We start from the raw sequence: 22,980 nt of genomic DNA, 5'->3' as shown, positions 1-22,980 counted from the left end.
GGTAGAGAGGAACCACATCCAGCTCAATGACTCTTCTGATGGATTTGTTTTACTTTGGTTAGTGATAGGGTACAGGAGGCACAAATAATGAACAACACGCTAGCTTGACGTGTACCCATTGCATGTATGCACACACACTTATACACACCCACTCTTACACACATGCACGCATGTAAACACACACACACACACACTTACAGTTGTGTCCTCCTGCGTTGCTGATCTGTATAGCAGTGAGGTTGAAGAGAAGATGGTGGAACTGGAAGGCAGACAAAGAAGGCCTCAGCCTCGTCTCCTCCTTGTGAAGTCTGGAGGAAAACAAACACAAACACAGCTCCATGATTACTGAGGCCCCTACGTTTACTGAGGCCCCTATGATTACCGAGGCCCGCAACATGTTTGTACAGTATCATTACGTGCAGTATGTTTGTAGGAATTAATAAATGCATCAGTCTTATCTTATGTCCTCCCTCTGAAATGTAGCATGGGATGTTTGTGTTAGTAACGGGAATGTGGAAGCTGTCCATTAGACATACAGCTCCTACTCTGTCCTGTGTGTGAATGTGTTATATTTGGGCAAGGTATATCCGCTATATGTCCTCTGTGTCTATGAGTTAGTGTTGACAGTATATTACATTTCCTCTGTATGTGAAAAAATGTGTCCAGTCTATGGACCACACAGACCTCTCCCCCTCTACAGAGGTCCTCGTTCCCCGGCCCCTAGACTGCCATAGTTATAAAGGGAGACAATTAGAAACACAGCCTCACAGCCCCCCGTAATGGAGCTGCTGCTCTGCTGCTGTGTAGCGATAAGCAGGGGTTGATGTGAAAGTGAGAGAACTCTCTGCCATGTCTTCCCTATGGAGCAGTGGCCATTTTGGTTCTAATCAGAGCCGGGCAGAGCCAGAGACACTGAGACAGTAATTAAGGAATGCTAGTATGAGAGGAACATCATCAGGTGACCAGGAATCCACTGGAGGTCTGTGCATAGTGTGTGGTGGGAGCCCACACATAGACAGACACTAACATACACACACGTGTTTGTTTAACTATCTTTGTGGGGACCAAACAACGGATTCCCATTCAAAATCCCAATTTCCCTAACCCTAAACCTAATCCTAACCCTTATCCTAACCCTAACCCTAACCCTAACCTTAACCCTAACCCTAACCTTAACCTCAAATCCCTAACCTTAACCCTAATCCCAATTCTAACCCCTAACCCTAAAATAGCCTTTTACCTTGTGGGGACCTGCGAAATGACCCCAAATGTTCCTTATTTTACCATCCCTGTGAGGACTTCTGGTCCTAACAAGGATAGTAATACCAAACACACACACACATACACAGATAGATAGAGACACAGAGGGGCAGAGAGGAGAGAGAGATGAGGAGAAGAAGAGAAAATAGAGGATGAAGATGAAGAGAAGATAACCAGAATACACAAACATGTTTACACATTTAGAATGAAAAGTATCCACCCGTTGTGTCTCCCTACAGTCTGCACTGTAATGGAGAACAACAAAGGCTAACTCCTCCAACACTATTTAACATGTGGGCATCAACCACCCCCTCAGTCTCTGAACACCCCTATCCACCCCCCTACTCCCTGTGATTATAAATGATCCTGGTGTCTGCTGGAAACACAGAGCCACTTATCCTGGCTAATACATTCAACACATTCACACAACACATGCAGGCTCACAGTCATAACATACAGCATGCTATCTGTCACTCAGAGTACATAGCCAAGGGATGGGGAAGTGTGTGTTGTGTTATTGTCTGCAGTCAAATGACACAAACACAGGCATGGATACACACACACAAACACACACACACCACTCCACTTCCCAGCTGATCCAGCTCAACCGTGTGGAGCCAGGAAGAGAGCTCCAGCAGGAGGGGATGCTGTGTGTGTGTGTGTGTGTGTGTGTGTGTGTGTGTGTGTGTGTGTGTGTGTGTGTGTGTGTGTGTGTGTGTGTGTGTGTGTGTGTGTGTGTGTGTGTGTGTGTGTGTGTGTGTGTGTGTGTGTGTGTGTGTGTGTGTGTGTGTGTGTGTGTGTGTGTGTGTGTGTGAGAGAGGGTGTGTAGGGACAGATATCTGTCTCTCTAATGACGTGTGTGGAGCCTGTCTCCATAGATGGCCCACTTAATGACACTCCTGTCCCCGGGCCCCGCTGCTTTAAGGGGGGAACCAAACTGCCCCTTCAACAAGGGCTGGGGGGCAGGGGAGAACTCATTAAGTCTTCCGCATGCTTCGGTTTGGCTGGCGCCTAGTCGAACTTGGCTAGGTGAATTGAATGAATGTGCTCGCCTACTCCCTAAAAATACCTTTGCTTGAAAAAGTAGTCAAAATATATCTAAGATAACTCAAGAAGTCTGTCATTCATTATTTATTTTTTGCAGAGGATATCTTAGTCGTGCAATTTTACATCTAACTAAGATGATTGGTGCAGTATTTCACAAGGGAAAAAAATTGCATGAAAAAGAGTAGTCTATTATTGAATGACAACAAACACTTAATTGAAGAATCTTTACTGTTGACCCGATGAAGGTGTGTAGACGTTGGCTCCAAACTTCGGCTTGGCTCAGAAAAAACATGTTTTGCACGAACAGCAGAAAAAAAAACGACACCAAATATCGTCATAAAATATGCACAAACTGTTCTGAACTGTTTTGGATGGGAAGCATAAGGACACCTTTAGTGGTGCACAGTAACCAGAAAGGACACGACTATGTCTGACACAAAGCCATAAGGCAGATTCCATAGTATCTCAATCCAGATAGGGATCATATTGCCATGAAGATGGTACTGTTCATTCACAGTCTGAGGTTCAGGACTCTACTGTATGTGTGACATGTGTAATATCATGTATAGTAGCACAGTGGTAGTAGCCTTGTAGTATGTCATACACACGTGCACACATGCTATACACATATACCACACTCACATATGCACACTTCAGCTAATGTTGCCGCCTTACACAGGTTTACCTGAGAGTGAAGGTGTGCTCGGGAGCGAGGCCCGGCTGGTGGACAGGTCCATGTTGGGGTGAAAGGTCAGCTGACAGGGTGGTTCCCGATCCTTCCAGGAGCACTGTGACACTGTGAGGGAGGAGGTACTGGGCCTCGGCCGTGAAGGTCAGGGAAAGGAGCTGGCCGTAGCTCAGGAGATGGTTCCCCAGGAACCTCTCTACAGGAGGGAGGGGAGACAGACAAACAGACATGCTTTTAGCTATCTCACATCCTCCCAGAGAGAAAGAGAGAAAGAGAGAAAGAGAGACAGAGAGACAGAGACAGAGACAGAGACAGAGACAGAGAGAGACAGAGAACCTCTTATCATTACTGTGTGGGATTTCAATTGAGAGAGGGTCCACGTTGAGAGAGAGGTTCCACGTTGGGGTGAGTGTGTGAGGGAGAGAGAGTGTGTGTGTGTGTATGTATGGTAAAGTGCGAGGGCTGAGGATCTTGTAGCCCACAGAGATCACAGTGGGAGTCTGGCTGTAATTACCCTCATTACAGCACATTAACACCACTTCAAAGAGCTGCACACACACACGCACACACGCACGCACGCACGCACACACACACACACACACACACACACACACACACACACACACACACACACACACACACACACACACACACACACACACACACACACACACACACACACACACACACACACACACACACACACACGCACACACCAAGCAATGCGTACACACACACACACACATTCCAACCACTTTTCAAACCAGCACACTCACAGCATACAACATGATCAGCAGCCAGGGAGCCCAAATAGACTCTAATAAAACAACACATTGGAAAACTATCCCTGAAATATACAACATCTTGAGTTATAGGTGGGTGAGGTGAGAGACTCAATAAAATGCTGTTTGTGGAAATATGTAAAAATAAAACAATAATCAGTATGCTAAGAGGAGATGGATAAGCATCCATCATTCAAGATTGATTGCAGCAATAAAAAGAGCAGTGCACTTTTATTAACGAGGCAGACATTTCTCAGTAAGGCAATACGAAACAGCATAATATGCCACAGTGTGAATGATACTGCAGCAGACCTGTGTTCAAACTATTTGAAATCTAAAAAAATGCTTTGAGCATTTGCTTAGCCTCCCTGGAGTGACAGTTGGGCTGGGCTTGTACTTTTGGGACGTTTCTATTGGTGCTATTGCAAAAGGCAAGCTCAGTCAAATTATATTTGAACCCAGGTCTGTGCTGCAGCAGTGCAACCTCCACTATCAGTCTGTGGGTGGCTGAGGTAGTGTGTTTTGAGTGTATTTGTGTGTGTCATGTATTCTAGTCTCTTCTGGTATTGTCAGGGCTGCAGTGGATGTCAGAAGGTGATCCTGTGGGTGGTACGTGGTACCCGAGGCTGCAGTCTGACCACACACACACACACACACACACACACACACACACACACACACACACACACACACACACACACACACACACACACACACACACACACACACACACACACACACACACACACACACACACACACACACACACACACACACACACACACACACACACACACGTCTGCTCACCTCACAGTCACATCTGATACTTGGAGGACCAGCCTTTATCATCCCAAGCACACTGCCCAGTGCCGGATGACTGCTCTCTGGGTGTATGGGCTGATGGTCTGTTGGACTGGGTTTATGGGCTGATGGTCTGTTGGACTGGGTTTATGGGCTGATGGTCTGAGGGACAGGGTTTATGGTCTGATGGTCTGTTGGACTGGGTTTATGGTCTGATGGTCTGTTGGACTGGGTTTATGGGCTGATGGTCTGTTGGACTGGGTTTATGGTCTGATGGTCTGTTGGACTGGGTTTATGGTCTGATGGTCTGTTGGACTGGGTTTATGGTCTGATGGTCTGTTGGACTGAGTTTATGGTCTGATGGTCTGTTGGACTGGGTTTATGGTCTGATGGTCTGTTGGACTGGGTTTATGGTCTGATGGTCTGTTGGACTGAGTTTATGGGCTGATGGTCTGTTGGACTGGGTTTATGGTCTGATGGTCTGTTGGACTGGGTTATCAGACATCCCCAAATGGGCACATTTATAGGCCTACATTTGCGCACAGCCAGGTAGACTAATCCTACAGTACTTCTATACAGTATGTGTAATCAGGTGGACGTCCTTACTCAACATTGACAGGAGCGTGTCAAATAAAAGACGATTAATAAATTCACAAAACTCGTAAATGGAATGAAATAAACAAAAACACTTCTCACAAGTGTAGCATAGGTTGTGGGTTCTGCAAAACACATGTTCACTCCGACAATGACAACGGTAAAAGACAGTAATAATAATATTTTGAATGCATTAACAGAAATGACTGTACCTAAACAAACTTTGCAGATGATAAATTATGGGAATTAATGGAAGGCTAAATGCAGGCTACTACTGGTGATATATGTAATGGGGAATTGATAGACACAGCAAACAATGCACACAATGAAGTTATGAAACAATGAAAAGCCACGAAATGGCGGCAGAGAGACGTGCCTTGTGCATCTGAGCCACAATCCCTATTTTCTTGGACTGTGGCATCCCCGCGGCTTCCTCAATGGATTAGTCCACTGAGACAAGCACAAATCACACAGGTGGCCTTGTGCCATGAAAAAAAAATCTATTTGTAACTGCTCGACTAAAAACAGCTAATGTTTTCAATACAGATCCCTTTTGTCATGCAGTATTCCATATTAGGCACACAGACCTTATGAAAGTTGCACTGTATACTCTTAATCTTGTAATAATTCAAATCTAGTGATACATAAGGTTACACAGGTTCTTCTGATAACAGTCTCCAGTATCAACATTTCCAAGCAAACAAAAACAGGAAGAAGGGAGAATCTGTAGACATGCTGAGATAAAAGAACATACTCTTTGCCAGATTTCAGCCAGCCTTCACAAGATCATAGCATATGCAAATATTTCCCCTTCTGTGTTTTACACCTTCAGCAAAGGACTTACATTTCTGAGTGCATGATATTCAGTTTCACTGGAATATAGTACGTTCTGTAACTGCAGTAATTTATGTCTAAGATTAAATGAACATGACTGGGCATTCAAACATATCTGTATAGATTCATCATCATCAATAGTGTCTCCCAGGTCTTCCTGACATTTTTGTATGACATGTTTTGTATCATTGAGAAAAGCCTCTATCAATCCTTTTGTTGCAGTTTGGAATTCAACTTTAGAGGTTTGTCAGACTACCTTAACATAGTTTAATATTTGAAGCTTCTGGCTTGTCCAGTGTTTGCTGCTTAGAGAGAATAAAGTGTTGTATCTGCAAAAGTTCACCTCAGCGCTGTCACAGACTGGTCTTCCCTGGTTGCCTGATCCTGCTGAGACCCCAGTCAACATATAATCCTGCTCAGATGAGGCATGACAAAGAATGACCTCGGTGTACATTTATTCATTATATTATCTAAGAATAGAATCAATGGTTCAATAATTGAGATGACCATTATTCCCAGATCCCAGACTGTAGTCTACCCATCAACTCAAGATGGAACTTTGTATCCGTTCACTGACTGTTATAATATACTGCAAAATTCACCTGAGCTCCGTAGACTTGTCTTCCCTGGCAGTCTGACCCTGCTGGGACACCTGTCACATCTGATCCTGCTAAGACATGATGATCATAATGTTGTGTACTGACTGTGCACCATGACAGTGTAGCCTGTAGAGGTGTTTATACTGTGGCAGTGTGAAAAGTAAGGAATTAGCTAGGTAAAGTGACAGACCAATAATGTTACATTGCTATACTGACAAAAAAAACTCTCAATGCTCTGTCAAAAAACATAAGAATATCGATCTTCAATCACTTGGCCTCTGGTTTCAGTGTTTGATTCATGTGTCATGTGATTGAGGCAAAAATAATAGCTAAAGTTAGTGAGCTAACTAGCTAGCTAATGTTAGACAACTTTTGGCTAGCTCTAATGGTACATCAACTGGTGAAAACTAGCCAAAATATGTGACCGACCAGCTCGATTTGGTATTATGTAGCAACATTTGAAATTTTGTTTTTTTACATTGGACAAAGCAGAGACTCAGAGCTAGAAAAGGGTATATCATACACTACAGTTGAGAAACAATGGGAAAGTAATTATACTTTGAAAGTTGATAAACTTGTAACCTCACTATTGAGAAAATTGCCTTTGAATGTTTTGGAACACCTATTAACGTGTAATATCTGAAAATGTAGCTATCTAGATTATCTTACCCGTATACATGGATGGACGCTTCTCCCTCTCTGTCATGGATGCCATGGTTGCCCTTAGTTGGTAGATGTTTTATACAACAGCCTTCTGTGTGTTCTCTTTTCGACTCCATCTGCATGTTTGCAATCAAACGGCAGAATTTTCTCGATCTCCTGTCATACTCCATCTAGCTATCATACTCTAATTCCACTGATTTCAAAACTTTGTCTTCCAGAAAGTGGAGAACAGCACTTATGCAGTTCTACTACGTGATATCTTTTTTTGAAAGATAGTAGAACTGCATACTGAGCAGCTCATGTTATAGACAGAAGCTAGCTACATGGCAGACCAATTCAAACTCACCTCTCGGCATGTCCAGCCCAGTCATTCGGCTGGACAGCCTAGTGGTTAGAGCATTGGACTAGTAACCGAAAGGTTGCAAGATTGAATCCCCAAGCTGACAAGGTAAAAATCTGTTGTTCTACCCCTGAACAAGGCAGTTAACCCACTGTTCCTAGGCCATCATTGAAAATAAGAATTTGTTCTTAACTGACTTGCCTAGTAAAATAAGAAATAAAAAATAATCTCAGACTATCATGGCCAGAGGCAAGGTTGCATTCCTTTTCTGTGGCTAAACCAACTAGGCTCGTAATTTAACAATTTTATTTGTATTTACAGATGGCATACACGTTTGTTATTAATGTACATGAAAGTTCACATGTTCCAGAGGGCATTTCTGCCAAAACATAAAAAAGTCTACGTTCAAATGGCTCTCCTGTGAACTAGTGACGCACGACATAGGCACTTCCTGAAACGAGTCACATATGCCATTGTACCATTAACATGGATTACTATTAATGGGTTTGTCACAGGAGAGAAACAGACAGGCGATAACAGAGCACTACCAGCCAGTTCTGTGAGTCAGAACGACATTGTTTTCTGCTTCCACTCAATGTGCACGCAGTGAGTGTGTGTGTGTTGTTTATGTGTGTGTGTGTGTGTGTGTGTGTGTCTGTGTGTGTGTGTGTGTCTGTGTGTGTGTGTGTTTTGAATGTGCCTTTTCAATCTCTGTGTGTCTGTTATAAGTGATGTGCTCAACCTGAACTCCACTGACCCCCTTCCAGGGACAGACAAATTCTCTGCCAAGATGCCTGACGTCCCAGTGACATTTGATGAACGGTAGAGGAGTCCTGCGATCAATCAAGGGTTTAGACTCTCTCCAAACTAATTAATCAACTCTATTTCAACTAGATAGCCGCCGTCTCACACAAACAACTTTAAGTCCCATGGAGGCCTCTAACTGACATGACTGCCGTGCAATGGGCATGAAAGCAATACGTGAACAGACAAGCTTTAACTTTACCCAGCTTAAAGAGAAGGAGAAAGAGAGAGTGTCCGCGAGTCCGGTGACCTACTCTAAACACACACACACACACACACACACACACACACACACACACACACACACACACACACACACACACACACACACACACACACACACACACACACACACACACACACACACACACACACACACACACACACACACACACACACACACACACACACACACATACACACATACACACACACACACACACACACAATGTGCCATTATAGCAATGTTTTCTTCTCTAAAAACACCCCAAAAACATAATCTACTTTGTGGGTGTAATGGAGTCTGATATGGTAATGTACAGCTAATGAGAGTGCGCCAGTGATGTTAAGTGGGGGTCATAGAGGTAGATTATCTTGAACATTCTAAACTCAGCAAAAAAAGAAACGTCCTCTCACTGTCAACTGCATGTATTTTCAAACCTAACATGAGTAAATATTTGTATGAACATAACAAGATTCAACAACTGAGACATAAACGGAACAAGTTCCACAGACATGTGACTAACAGAAATGGAATAATGTGTCCCTGAACAAAGGGGGGGTCAAAATCAAAGTAACAGTCAGTATCTGCAGTGCATCTCCTCCTCATGGACTGCACCAGATTTGGCAGTTCTTGCTGTGAGATGTTACCCCACTCTTCCACCAAGGCACCTGCAAGTTCCCAGACATTTCTGGGGGGAATGGCCCTAGCCCTCACCCTCCGATCCAACAGGTCCCAGACGTGCTCAATGGGATTGAGATCCGGGCTCTTCGCTGGCCATGGCAGAAAACTGATATTCCTGTCTTGCAGGAAATCACGCACAGAACGAGCAGTATGGCTGGTGACATTGTCATGGTGGAGGGTCATGTCAGGATGAGCCTGCAGGAAGGGTACCACATGTCTTCCCTGTAACGCCCAGCGTTGAGATTGCCTGCAATGACAACAAGCTCAGTCCGATGATGCTGTGACACACCGTCCCAGACCAGAGTACAGGCCTCGGTGTAACGCTCATTCCTTCGACGATAAACGCGAATCCGACCATCACCCCTGGTGAGACAAAACTGCGACTCGTCAGTGAAGAGCACTTTTTGCCAGTCCTGTCTGGTCTGCCTTACAACAGGCCTACAAGCCCTCAGTCCAGCCTCTCTCAACCTATTGCGGACAGTCTGAGCACTGATGGAGGGATTGTGCATTCCCGGTGTAACCCGGGCAGTTGTTGTTGCCATCCTGTACCTGTCCCGCAGGTGTGATGTTTGGATGTACCGATCCTGTGCAGGTGTTGTTACACGTGGTCTGCCACGGCGAAGACGATTGGTTGTCCGTCCTGTCTCCCTGTAGCGCTGTCTTAGGCGTCTCACAGTATGGACATCGTAATTTATTGCCCTGGCCACATCTGCAGTCCTCATGCCTCCTTGCAGCATGCCTAAGGCACGTTCACACAGATGAACAGGGACCCTGGGCATCTTTCTTTTGGTGTTTTTCAGAGTCAGGAGAAAGGCCTCTTTAGTGTCCTAAGTTTTCATAATTGTGAACTTAATTGCCAACTGTCTGTAAGCTGTTAGTGTCTTAACGACCGTTCCACAGGTGCATGTTCATTAATTGTTTATGGTTCATTGAACAAGCATGGGAAACAGTATTTAAACCCTTTACAAGGAAGATCTGTGAAGTTATTTGGATTTTTACGAATTATCTTTGAAAGACAGGGTTCTGAAAAAGCGTTTCTGTTTTTGCTGAGTTTAGGACTCCATTCAGGGTGATGGGTGAAGGTTTGTCCTGAACGTTCTAGGGCTCACATCCAGCGCAGAGGCAGCCTGTCCAGGAAGCTTGGCAGGAACGTTACTGCAGAGGATGTATACTGAAACTTCTCCCACTCTCTCCCTCGTCCTTTTGTGCTTACCCTCCTCTCTCTCCTGTCTCTTTCTCTCCTTTTCCCCTCTCCCTTTCTCTCCTGCCAGTATGCTCCCTCTCTCCCTTCTCCCTCCATATCCATTTCTCTCTCCTTCTCCCCCTTTCTCTCCCTCTCTCTGTGTCCAGCCTATTTAGGTGAGAACCTGCCAAGCTGAGGTGATGGCACACTCTGTGATGGCGTTCATGTCGAGTGAAGCTCTTAATGACCATCTCTCCCTCCATCCCTCCCCACCATCTCTCCCGATGGCAGAGAGCTGGGCTGGATCTGAACTCACCACCTGGTTTGATGCCCCCAGGGAATCTCAGGCTCATGAGCTGAAAGATTACTTACTATCCAATCAAATTTCATTCTTCCTAGACTGGTGCCCCTTCTCGGCGAGCCCTATAGGAATGAAGGATGGAGATGAGACCCACAAGTGATCCTTTGGTTATGTCATACAGTGTAGAACCAGTCACATAATCCTTTGACTGGTGCCCACTCGAGGAGAGCCCTCGGAAGGATCGAGATGGAGATTGAACACATATGGGATCTAATCCTTTGGCTCCTGAGGTTAATGTCGTAGCCTGCTCTCCTGCACCAGCCACATGCTCCCTGGCCCGATTGAGGCCAGCCATATAAAGGATAGAACTGCATGTCCCTCTCTTGGCATTCTGAAATATACCTCTCTTGGGGACATGTCCCTCTTGGTTTTCTGGGTTAGCAGCATGGCCTGGTGTAGATAGAGAGATGGACCATGACCATGTCAGGCACTAAGGCACAGGTGGCTGGTTCTGGATCAGGGATGTTAGCTGCCTGTTGCACCCTTGAGCTTGGAGGATTGGAGAGGAGTAGCACATAACCTGCATTGCTTCAGTGAATGTCCAGCAGTTAAAAGTGGAAGCCATATCAGTGAGGCTGAATTAGAAAGGCTGTTGAAGAAAGTGGTGTTGGCTTGGAATCCATGATAGAATCTGTTGACAAGTGCTCTGTCGTCATAGGAACGTGACCTTTCTATTATGTGTCAGCTAGCAGCAATCTTTTCTTTGCCAAGAGGATAAGGACAAGTGTGGTGGTAAATGAATTGGATAGAGGACCATGTATTCACAAACTCTCTTTCTTTCTCTCGCTCTCGCACTCTCTCTGGCTCTCTCTCACTTTCTCTTTCACTATCTCTTTCACTGTCTCTTTCTGTCTACCTCTCTGACTTTTTCTCTAACTCCCTCTCAGCCTTCTCTCTCTCTCTTTGAAAGACTCCAGCTGAACTTCCCTGGATAATGCTCTGTGATCTGGGCTCCTCATTGTGTCGGGATTGTGTTCTTTGGCACTGCAGTTTCGCCTGGTATTTCTGGAAGCCGGGAAGAAACACGTTGATCCCCAACATTTCTATCTGTTTTCATTACACTGAGAAGCCAACTGATCTGATTCTAGACGTTTAAGTGACAGACGTAGCTCGAGACACACTGAAATAGGTGACAAATAGATTAATAAGAAATTGCTTTCCCTCTGCGTGTTGTTTGGTAGCGGTGCATTGTCACTCAGAATTATCTGACGCTTTAGTGAGAAAGGCTGCAGGAGGATTACAGCACAAAGGTATACAAATGAAGTGTTGAAAAAGAGAGAAAGCAAGAGAGACATAGAGAGAGTGAGAGAGAGAGAGCCTGCCTGCCTCTGCTCTAACCTTTAAAGTAACTGTACACATAAGGAAAATAAAAGCAGGGAGAAAATTAGATCATTAAAGCGATGTGGCAATAGATCTCCGTATTTTACTACTTGACAAAACAACACCAACAAGCTCTGTTCCGGCGAGATAAGGGGATGGCCACAAAGCAGCTCCCGGCGAGTTTGGCCACTAATCACTGTGTGGTGGCCTGCAGAGGCACTGGAGTGATGGACGAGCTTCAAGAAAACAGAGAATTAAACCAAACCATAAATAAACAAACAAACTAAATATATCCAAGTCGACTTAACGACATATAAGACACTCTAAAAATATCCCTGGACCAAGTGGACCAAAGTATCTTCCCTCCGAGGAGTCTTCTGTGATCTAAGGCTTTTCATAAATGAATAGACAGACGCCTGTCTGAATGAACTTGTTTAGTGTGATCAGAGAGTTTGAACATGAAACCATCAGGATGTTTTGGTAGTTAATGGGATTTCTGCTGTTACTGGTTCTCTCTATCCCTCTCCCTGTTGGCTGCTGCTTCGCTGGGTTGGGTCCTTGGTGCACTGAGTAGCCAGCCTGAGCTGAGCCAGGCCGATTTCCCCTTTGTTCTTCTTCCAGCTATGGCCAAGACATCCAATTCCATCAGGCCTAGTCTCTCCTACTGATATATAGGCTGAGTCCCAAATGGCACCCTATTCCTTATTAAGTGCACTACTTTTGACCAGGGTCTATAGGGTAGTGTAGTGTACTATATAGGGAATAAGGTGTCATTTGGAACACAACATAGGGAGAGCCTCTAAGTCCTGTAGCAGAGCCAGCTATAACTCCTCTCTCCTAATGGTCGTGTTAAGAGTCTGCTGTGGCAAAATGGTGTTGCAGCAAGTGCTTTATGACCTTATGGCTAACGTTATGAGGTATTGTTTAATCGAACAAGGGAATGATCTCGAGCAACAAGCCAAGGGTATTAAAGGTGGCAGACGGTAATATGATTTACATATTTACATGTTAAAAGACCAGGAGGTGAGCTCTCTCCAAGCACAGACCATCTTTGTGTAATCTTTCCTCATCCTGGAAGTGCATACAATTCTCCTATCACTCTAGGGCCCAGATCTTCTCCTATAAACTAGGGTCCAGGTCTGCTCCCATAACTCTAGGGCCAAGATATTATCCTATAAACTAGAGCCCAGATCTTCTCCTATAACTCTAGGGCCCAGATCTTCTGCTATAACTCTAGAGCTTAAATATTATCCTATAAACTAGGCCCCAGATCTTCTCCTATAACTCTAGGGCCCAGATATTATCCTATATACTAGAGCCCAGATCTTCTCCATCTGGGCGGTAGGTAGCCTGGCGGTTAGGAGCATTGGGCAGGTAACCAAAAGGAAGCCGGATCAAATCCTCGAGCTGACACGGTAAAAATCTGTCGTTCTGCCCCTGAGCAAGGCAGTTAACCCACTGTTCCCCGGGCACCGATGACGTGGATGTCGATTAAGGCAGCCCCCCGCACCTCTCTGATTCAGAGGTGTTGGATAAAATGAGGAAGACATATTTCAGTTGAATACATTCAGTTGTACAACTGACGAAGTATCTTTCTTTCTTTATTTTCCAATAAACTCTAGGGCCCAGATCTTCTCCTATAACTCTACGGACCAGATATTATCCTATAAACTTTAGAGTCCAGATCTTCTCCTATAAACTCTATGGTCCAGATCTTCTCCTATAAACTATGGTCCAGATCTTCTCCTATAAACTCTATGGTCTAGATATTCTCCTAATAAAACTCTAGGGTCCAGATCTTCTACTATAAACTCTAGGGCCCAGATCTTCTCCTATACACTCTAGGGCCCAGATATTATCCTATAAACTCTAGGGTTCAGATATTATCTTATAAACTCTATGGACCAGATATTCTACTGTAAACTCTAGGGCCCAGACATTATCCTATAAACTCTATGGACCAGATATTCTCCTATAAACTCTATGGACCAGATATTCTACAATAACTCGAGGGTCCAGATCTTCTCCTATAACTCTAGGGTCCAGATCTTCTCCTATAACTCTATGGTCCAGATATTCTCCTAATAAAACTCTAGGGCCCAGATCTTCTCCTATATCTTTAGGTCCAGATCTTCCCCTATAACTCTATGGTCCAGATTATCTCCTATAAACTCCAGGGTCCAGATCTTCTCATATAACTCCATGGTCCAGATCTTCTCCTATAAACTCCAGGGTCCAGATCTTCTCATATAAACTCCAGGGTCCAGATCTTCTCATATAAATCTATGGTCCAGATATTCTCCTATAAATACATTTTCCTGGCCAGGTTTTATGTTTGGGAAAACTCCAGGTCCTACTCATATCTCACCTTAAACGTGACATCAGCTCTCTTTGTGTATGTATGTGTGTGTGTGTGTGTCAGCTCTGTCTCTCTCACCTGGAGCTCTGTAGAAGCCGAGATCATCCTCACTGAGTGGTAGCAAGTAGACCTCCCCTTCCTTCCACAGCAGAGGATACTCCTGTCCCCCGGAGAACTGTCCTGACCAGCCATCTGTGTCTGCAGGGAGGGAGGGGGAGGAGGAGGAACATGGCAGAATGACTCAGGATGATAACCATAATATAAGGACTTCATAATTAGCTGATAATTTATGAAAGTCATGAGCTAGTTATTAGCTGAATGCAGTACTTTCAAGATAATCGTGATTGGCTGAATACCTTCATGGAAGTCCGATGTGATGTTGACAGCTGCATGGTGATTGGACGATCTGCAGGCCAATGAGTGTTTGAAGCAGAAACAGGGCGTACAGCCAGCTGGATTGTTCTCTTGCAGGTTGAAGGAGCCTGGTTTACACCTGCACACACACACACACACACGCACCAGTGTTTCTGTTAGGAAAATGTTGTGCCGGACAATGTGACAGGGAACATTTTAATTTACCGGCCATTTGAGAAATGTACCTGACCCATACTGCCCTCCCAAGCAAAAAGGCAGTACCTGCTCATTTGGTCGAAAATGAGTTAATGTCATTTTTGTTACATTAAATGCATGCTTAATCATGTGGACAAGTATCCTGCCTCTATTGTATTGTGTTTTGGAGAAAATGAGGGTCGTATTAGCAGTAACTGCAAAACGTTACTGTGAAACCAAGGTAAATGGCAGTAACTGAACTTACTGCCTTTTAGCTTGGTTTCAACCTGCCCTTTGCTGCAGTAACTGCGTTTTACCCTTGTATCATATCATTTTATTCTGATAGTGATGCAATCGAACCAGTATGACACTGACTGACAGCTACAAACACATACATTGCTAATCTAGGGATACAACACCATGGCACAGCATTCCAGGGGGAAAATGATGGTTGAACTTGCTCTGAAACGCCGACATCCAGACACTGGTAAGCTCTAGCTAGCTAAGTAGATCTGACATCAAAATTAATTAGCCAGCTAATAAGCTAAGCTAGCTAACTAGCTAGCGAGCATAGACTAACAATGCTACCTGCTCTCATAAGAGATCTGCAATTGATACTAACGTCAATCTATTAGCCATATAATGAATTATATTCTGAAATTTCATCTGATGGTTTCTTTGAATCAGTACACGATTTCTAGCCAGTGACAGCCACTTAGCTAAAACTGACGCGCCCCTACCAAAACGTCAAAACCTACCTAGCTAGCAGTAGCATGAAGCAATATATTTGTGCTACATGTTCCCATAAGAGACGATCAGTAGTTTATACTAGCTTGATTCTATTATACCTATAATTAATTTAACCCTTGTAGTTGTATTCTGACATTCAATGGGTTATTTTAATCCGTAACGTTACACCACACACACGATCTCTAGCCAGCTGACGGTCAGTTGGACGTGCACCCCATACTGAATTATCAAAAGCCACGCACACTCGTTTTCCGGATGAGCGCACACACAGCATTGCTAGCTCATTAATAATATATCTACTCACATGTTCAGGGTTTCTGGTTTTCTTTTATATTCCAGTATTGCGTGACTGTCCTGGTCAGGAAAGTTAAAATCCCAAATTGTATCCATCACCTTTGTTGGTGGCATATGTAATTAGTACAACAAGCTTTGCCATGCCAAACGTGTGCTCAATATGTCTGCTTCAGTGCTTTTGCATGACTTCCACCAATCCCTGTGGCCTAGATGATTAGTATCTATGCGGATCAAAGTTGCCATGTGAGGGTGTATTAGGACAGTACAACCACGTCAATACTATGTTTATTCCTGTCAATGTCCATCCATGCAATTTTTTGTATTTGAAAATAAAAATGAAAATGTAAGAGCCTTTTTGGGAGCAGGAATGAAATTAATAGATTAACTGAGTTATGACAGTGAAAATTATTAAGATAATGTTTGCACAAGATAAAATCAACATTGGTTATATCCTATATTATAGAATAACTGAAAAGGATTATGATCATATGTTTGCACACCAGAAAATGTCAGTATTAATTATTATCATCCATGACAGAATAGAATCATTAGGATGCATGTCCTTGATTATTTGCTCTATTTATTTCAGTTGAGTTTTAGGGCCACATTCCAACAAAGATTCCTGATCTACCCCCTTTAACTGAAGTCACAGTGTCAACACTATTTGAAGAAATAGAGAACCAGTGGGTGGTCTCTGACTCCATAGACATCAGTCTATCAGAAGAGAAATCAAGTGCCAATGATGATGATGATGAAGATTACCATCCACCTTCAGAGTTGGATGTTCCAGCACAAGTGGCAGCTGAGCCCGTGGACACAACTCCAGAACACCTATCAAACAAGAAATCCAAGATTCCACCAATGGGTAAGCCATGTGGTCCCAAAGGCAAGAGGCAATGTACTCAGAATATTTCAGAGGTCAGGCGAAAGGAAATATGGGAAAAGTATTGGGAGATGAAGTACAAGGAGAAGAGGACATGGATCTTCCACATGGTGGCACAGCAATCTAAGAAAAATGTCACTGTTGGTGCTGACAGTCGACGCAGCAGGTCGTTTCTGTACCATCTTCTAAACCAGAGCGGTTCTGCACAACAGGTGTGCAAAGTGTTTTTTCTGACAACATTGGGCTGCCACCCCAAAAATGACAGGTTGATTGTCACAATGATGGGCAAGTCAATCACCACAAAACTGATTCCACCAAAGGATCAGAGGGGAAAGAAAGCTTAAGCAAGCAAATTGAACATGAATCCAATTCTGCAACACATTGAGTCCTTCCATCCCCAAATCAGCCACTACAGACGAGAGCATGCCCCACATCGCCTCTACCTCCCTAGTGACGTCAATATTCGGTTCATGCATAATGACTACAAGGAGAAGAACAAAGATGCCAGCTGCGGTTATGAAACCTATCGCAAGGCGGTAAAGGGAAGGAACATCAGCTTTGTGAAGCTTGGAGAGGAGGAGTGCGAGCTCTGTTTGGTGCAGGGTCATCATCTGAAGATGGAGCACAGGGAGAATGAGGCCATGGAAACCCAAGCCTGCCAAGACAACAGCCATGCAGCACCTGAATTCACCATTACCAACCCCGACTGCATGCAATGTAGGAAATATGAGGAACATAAGAAGTCTGCAGGGCAGAGCAGAAGCCATTACCAGGCTGATGCACAGAAAGATTGGCCTGAGGACTGGTCTGTGAGGAGCGTTGATATGCAGAAAGTCATCATGCTCCCTCGCATGCCAGGTGTGAAAACAGCATTGTTCACAAGAAGAATCGTTGCCTATCACGAGACATTCACCACCATTGGAAAGAAGTCTCAAAAGAAGAAAACAATCTCAGTGGTATGGCATGAAGGAACAGCTGGTCAGGAGGCAGAGGAGATTACTTCATCTTACGTAACAGCACTGGAGAGTGAGAGAGATGTCAAGCATGCAGTGTATTGGGTGGATAACTGCACTTCTCAAAACAAAAACTGGTGCCTCCTAACATCACTGGTGAGTGTTGTCAATGCTGACTCAACTTTGATGGAGGACATCACCCTCAAGTTCTTCGAGCCAGGACACACCTTCATGAGTGCAGACAGTTTCCACCATGGCGTGGAACAGGAAATGAAAGCTCGACCTGGAGGTGTGGTGTACGATTTCAGGGACTTCCTCCATGTGGTCGCTACTTCCAATGCAGGCAAGGTGGAGGTGGTGGAAATGAAAAAGGAAAACATCCTGGCATGGAAAGCTGGCCATTCCATCGTCAAGCTGAAGAAGGCAGCAGCACCAAAGCTGGCAGAGATGGCTGAGATCCAGTTGAGGCGTGGATCCAGGAGCCTCTTCTACAAAGTCTCCCATGAAGAAAAGGACTTCACAGAGCTTGACTTCATCATGAAGAAAGTCACTCTAGAGACACCCTCGACACTACGTACACAGGATAGAGGGATTGAAGAGTCCAAGAAGATGGACATAATCACCAAGCTGTGTCCTCTGATGCCTGCATATCGAAGGCAGTTCTGGAATGACTTGGCTGTGAACAGCATTGCTGAGGATGAGGAGTGATATGGAAGAGCACTGGAAAAGTTTTACTTAAAAATTAAATGTTACTTAAAAATTAAATGTAACTATTCAGCATTTTATCAATTGTAGCTAAATGTCATTTGGGTCCTCTTGTGAATATGAACATGTAAATATGTTTAAAATGTATTCTTAAAGCTGTTATTTATTCATTCAAAAGTGTCATTTGAAAAAATACAAATAAAATGTTTTTATTAGCAATCTCATGGTCATTTTTTATAATTTGTATTACCCTACATCATACTTCGATCATGTTCCATCATTATATATTACAAGACAGGTAATCATTTCATGTAATTCAAACAATTTCAGTGCTGCTTTTCACATTTATTCTTATAACAAGACATGGGCTACTTGTCAAACACAGTATGTAATGTGACTAATGCAGAACATACATCTCTATGTAAATGCAACTGGTATCTTAGTGGAAGACACACAAAGGATGCAGCTTCAACTCTGTTACACTGTCAGTAATTACACTGCTCTTGTATTAATAGCATAAATGAGAAGTATAGTAAACTAACAAATGAAAATGGCAGATACTGCTCTTTGCTTTGGTATTACCCTGCAATTTATAACATATCATGCCAAGGAAGAAGGCAGTAACGACCGTTTAAGGGTCAAAGGTCATGTCAGAGGTCAGGGTCAACATGAATAAAAAATGTACTCCTAGTAAGGCAACAGATCATAACATCTCCAATGATAACCCTAGAATTAATTTGGCTGGACAAGTAAAAAACTTTGAAGCCATTATTCTCAGTTCCACTGTATGAGCAGTTACTGCCTTTTTGCTTGGGAGGTCAGCATATGCATTGGATGCATAACCCATTAGGGCTTCCACCCACAGTGCTCGGAAGAACAGAAATCACATGTAGATTATGGTAATGCATCTTAACAGAACACGCAGCTCGTGTGGGCTATACTCTGCCTTGTCTCAGGATGGTAAGTTGGTGGTTGAAGGTATCCCTCTAGTGGTGTGGGGCTGTGCTTTGGCAAAGTGGGTGGGGTTATATCCTTCCTGTTTGGCCCTGTCCGGGGGTATCATCGGATGGGGCCACAGTGTCTCCTGACCCCTCCTGTCTCAGCCTCCAGTATTTATGCTGCAGTAGATTATGTGTCGGGGGGCTAGGGTCAGTTTGTTATATCTGGAGTACTTCTCCTGTCTTATCCGGTGTCCTGTGTGAATTTAAGTATGCTCTCTCTGATTCTCTCTTCCTCTCTCGGAGGACCTGAGCCCTAGGACCATGCCTCAGGACGACCTGGCATGATGACTCCTTGCTGTCCCCAGTCCACCTGGCCGTGCTGCTGCTCCAGTTTCAACTGTTCTGCCTGCGGCTATGGAACCCTGACCTGTTCACCGGATGTGCTACCTGTCACAGACCTGCTGTTTTCAACTCTCTAGAGACCGCAGGAGCGGTAGAGATACTCTTAATGATCGGCTATGAAAAGCCAACTGACATTTACTCCTGAGGTGCTGGCTTGCTGCACCCTCGACAACTACTGTGATTATTATTATTTGACCATGCTGGTCATTTATGAACATTTGAACATCTTGGCCATGTTCTGTTATAATCTCCACCCGGCATAGCCAGAAGAGGACTGGCCACCCCTCATAGCCTGGTTCCTCTCTAGGTTTCTTCCTAGGCTTTGGCCTTTCTAGGGAGTTTTTCCTAGCCACCGTGCTTCTACACCTGCATTGCTTGCTGTTTGGGGTTTTAGGCTGGGTTTCTGTACAGCACTTTGAGATATCAGCTGATGTACGAAGGGCTATATAAATAAATTTGATTTGATTTGTGTAATGAAGCAGCCAATACATTTTCATTTTCAAACATTTGCCAAAAAGCTATTCGCGAGAAAACACTATTCTAAACAGCGCACCTGGGAAAACACCAGTCTAAACAGCGCACCTGGGAAAACACCATTCTAAACAGCGCACCTGGGAAAACACCATTCTAAACAGCGCACCTGGGAAAACACCATTCTAAACAGAGCACCTGGGAAAACACCAGTCTAAACAGAGCACCTGGGAAAACACCAGTCTAAACAGAGCACCTGGGAAAACACCAGTCTAAACAGCGCACCTGGGAAAACACCAGTCTAAACAGAGCACCTGGGAAAACACCATTCTAAACAGCGCACCTGGGAAAACACCAGTCTAAACAGCGCACCTGGGAAAACACCAGTCTAAACAGCGCACCTGGGAAAACACCAGTCTAAACAGAGCACCTGGGAAAACACCATTCTAAACAGCGCACCTGGGAAAACACCATTCTAAACAGAGCACCTGGGAAAACACCAGTCTAAACAGCGCACCTGGGAAAACACCAGTATAAACAGCGCACCTGGGAAAACACCAGTCTAAACAGCGCACCTGGGAAAACACCAGTCTAAACAGCGCACCTGGTAGCAATTCCATATGTGACAGAGATTAAAATCTCTTTTAGAAACTTAGAAAGAGGGGGACTTTAAACATGCAACAACGAGGATGGGTTACTAATATGACTAGGATTGTGCCTTTGCCTTCTGCACAACAAATAGAAAGTTGATATGAAAAGCAATAGAACAGGACATGAATGGAAATACATTTGCCAAAATCATATAATTATTCCTGTTTATACAGCAATAAATAAAAGCATTCAAAATACTTCACTAGAAAGCATGACTTAGACACAGAGGAAGTGAGGATTACCTTCTTTGAAAAAATAACTCTTAGGCCTATGCCTTTTTGGGAAGCCCGCAATTTGGGCAGCGAGCTTGGCAGTAGGCCTAGCTGATTATTGAGTTGCGGTTGTCAGTGAAAATCATCTAAAATATGTCTGAAGATAATGTGTCTTGAGGCCTATGCCCTTTTGGGAAGGGCATAGGCAGAGGCTGGTGATCTCGTATTAGTTGACTTTAAGCTTTTTATCATCATAATGAAAAAAATGATGATTAACCACAGGACAATGCTTTAGAGAAATGAAAACGTATTATTGAAATGAAACTGTTCCACAAACTGCGCACATGAAAATCATAAGTGGCATGCAGAACGGTAGAAATTGTAGAATAAATTGTAAGCTTCCCCAAACTTGAAACTATGAAGTCTTTATAAAAGACATGCCTCATAATATGAAATATAATATTCAGGTTTCAAACAATTAAGTATGTTTTCAAAATACATACTGCCACCAGCTCACATTGTAAAGTGGTGGCTGATAGCTTGTTGCCTGCACTTCAATTACCAGTTGAGAAATTAAAATAGCAGCTCTTTTTAATCATGCACCAAAACTGGTTTTAACACATGATTGAATTTTGAATTGTTGTGCAATGAATGGGCTGAAAAAAGCACATGTTTTCCTCCAGCAGCACCCAGCTGAAGAGCTGCAGGAGAAATCTCGCTCAAAATATGCTCTGTATGCTGTGATTGTGTTGGATAAATAAGATACATAATGAATAACGAAAATACACACAGGCCAATTTAATTATACTAAATGATGAAATTAAGTTATAGACCGATAAACATGATGTATTTACATCGACTGGTATTTCCATTAATTAATAAAAAGCATTATTTCGCAATGGATTTTTTTTATCAAGGTCAGTTTGGCCGGCAATATTTTTTTTTACTGATATTTTTGTATTTATTAAAGCCGGCAATTGCCTGCTAACGGAAACCCTGACATGCACGCACAAAACATATCGTCATTATATGCTTCGTCATTGCACTCCTGTGCTACTTTACCCACTGTTTCTGTGTAGCTTGTTGTGGCTAATCTCTCCATCTTGTGGAGCAAGCTCAGAGACCATCACTAGGCCATGTGAGTCAGTGTAGATGAGAGAATCTGCCAAGTGAACATGTGTTGCTGTCTCTGTTGCAGTGTTGGGGCCAAGGAGGAGGCCAAGGCCAATCACCCCATAGCTGGTCTCACACTGTGATACACTACCATTACCTCCAGACAGACTGCTGTAGGGGAGACCACTGGTGTGTGTGAGTGTGTGTGTTGGTGTCTGGGTGTGTATAATTCATATATATTTTTAAATATTTTTTTAACCTCATCTCCAACATACTCTCCTGCAACCCACCTCACCCAATGTGGTACGGTTCTCCTATTTTCTTTACTTTAGAACCGGAACCCCCAACAGCAGCTAGCCAGCTAACTAGCTACTAGCTAGTAGTCAGCTAGTCACTGCTAGCGGTCATCAGCTAACCTTTAGCCCGGACAACTCCTGCCAGTCTGCACAGTGCGATTCAACCCAGAGAAAACCAGACTCTTTTCCCCACATCCCCGGATTCCTACCGCAAGCTCTGA

The 22,980-nt window shown here is 43.9% G+C and overlaps 1 protein-coding gene across 1 annotated transcript in view; it reads right to left on the bottom strand.

Annotated features, from left to right (window-relative positions):
* Nucleotides 1-22,980, bottom strand: part of LOC139544185 (laminin subunit gamma-3-like) — a 245,472-nt gene that overhangs the window by 127,579 nt on the left and 94,913 nt on the right. The window contains exons 8-11 of the mRNA XM_071351006.1: nucleotides 14,896-15,032; nucleotides 14,618-14,737; nucleotides 2,993-3,191; nucleotides 199-308 (exon numbers count right to left, since the gene is read on the bottom strand). Coding sequence (XP_071207107.1) covers nucleotides 199-308; nucleotides 2,993-3,191; nucleotides 14,618-14,737; nucleotides 14,896-15,032 — 566 coding nt within the window. The remainder of the gene's footprint in view (nucleotides 1-198; nucleotides 309-2,992; nucleotides 3,192-14,617; nucleotides 14,738-14,895; nucleotides 15,033-22,980) is intronic.

The sequence above is a fragment of the Salvelinus alpinus genome, chromosome 18 (genome assembly GCF_045679555.1).
Source record: "Salvelinus alpinus chromosome 18, SLU_Salpinus.1, whole genome shotgun sequence".
NCBI classification, from domain to species: Eukaryota; Metazoa; Chordata; class Actinopteri; order Salmoniformes; family Salmonidae; genus Salvelinus; species Salvelinus alpinus.
This window is presented reverse-complemented; position numbering and strand designations above follow the sequence as displayed.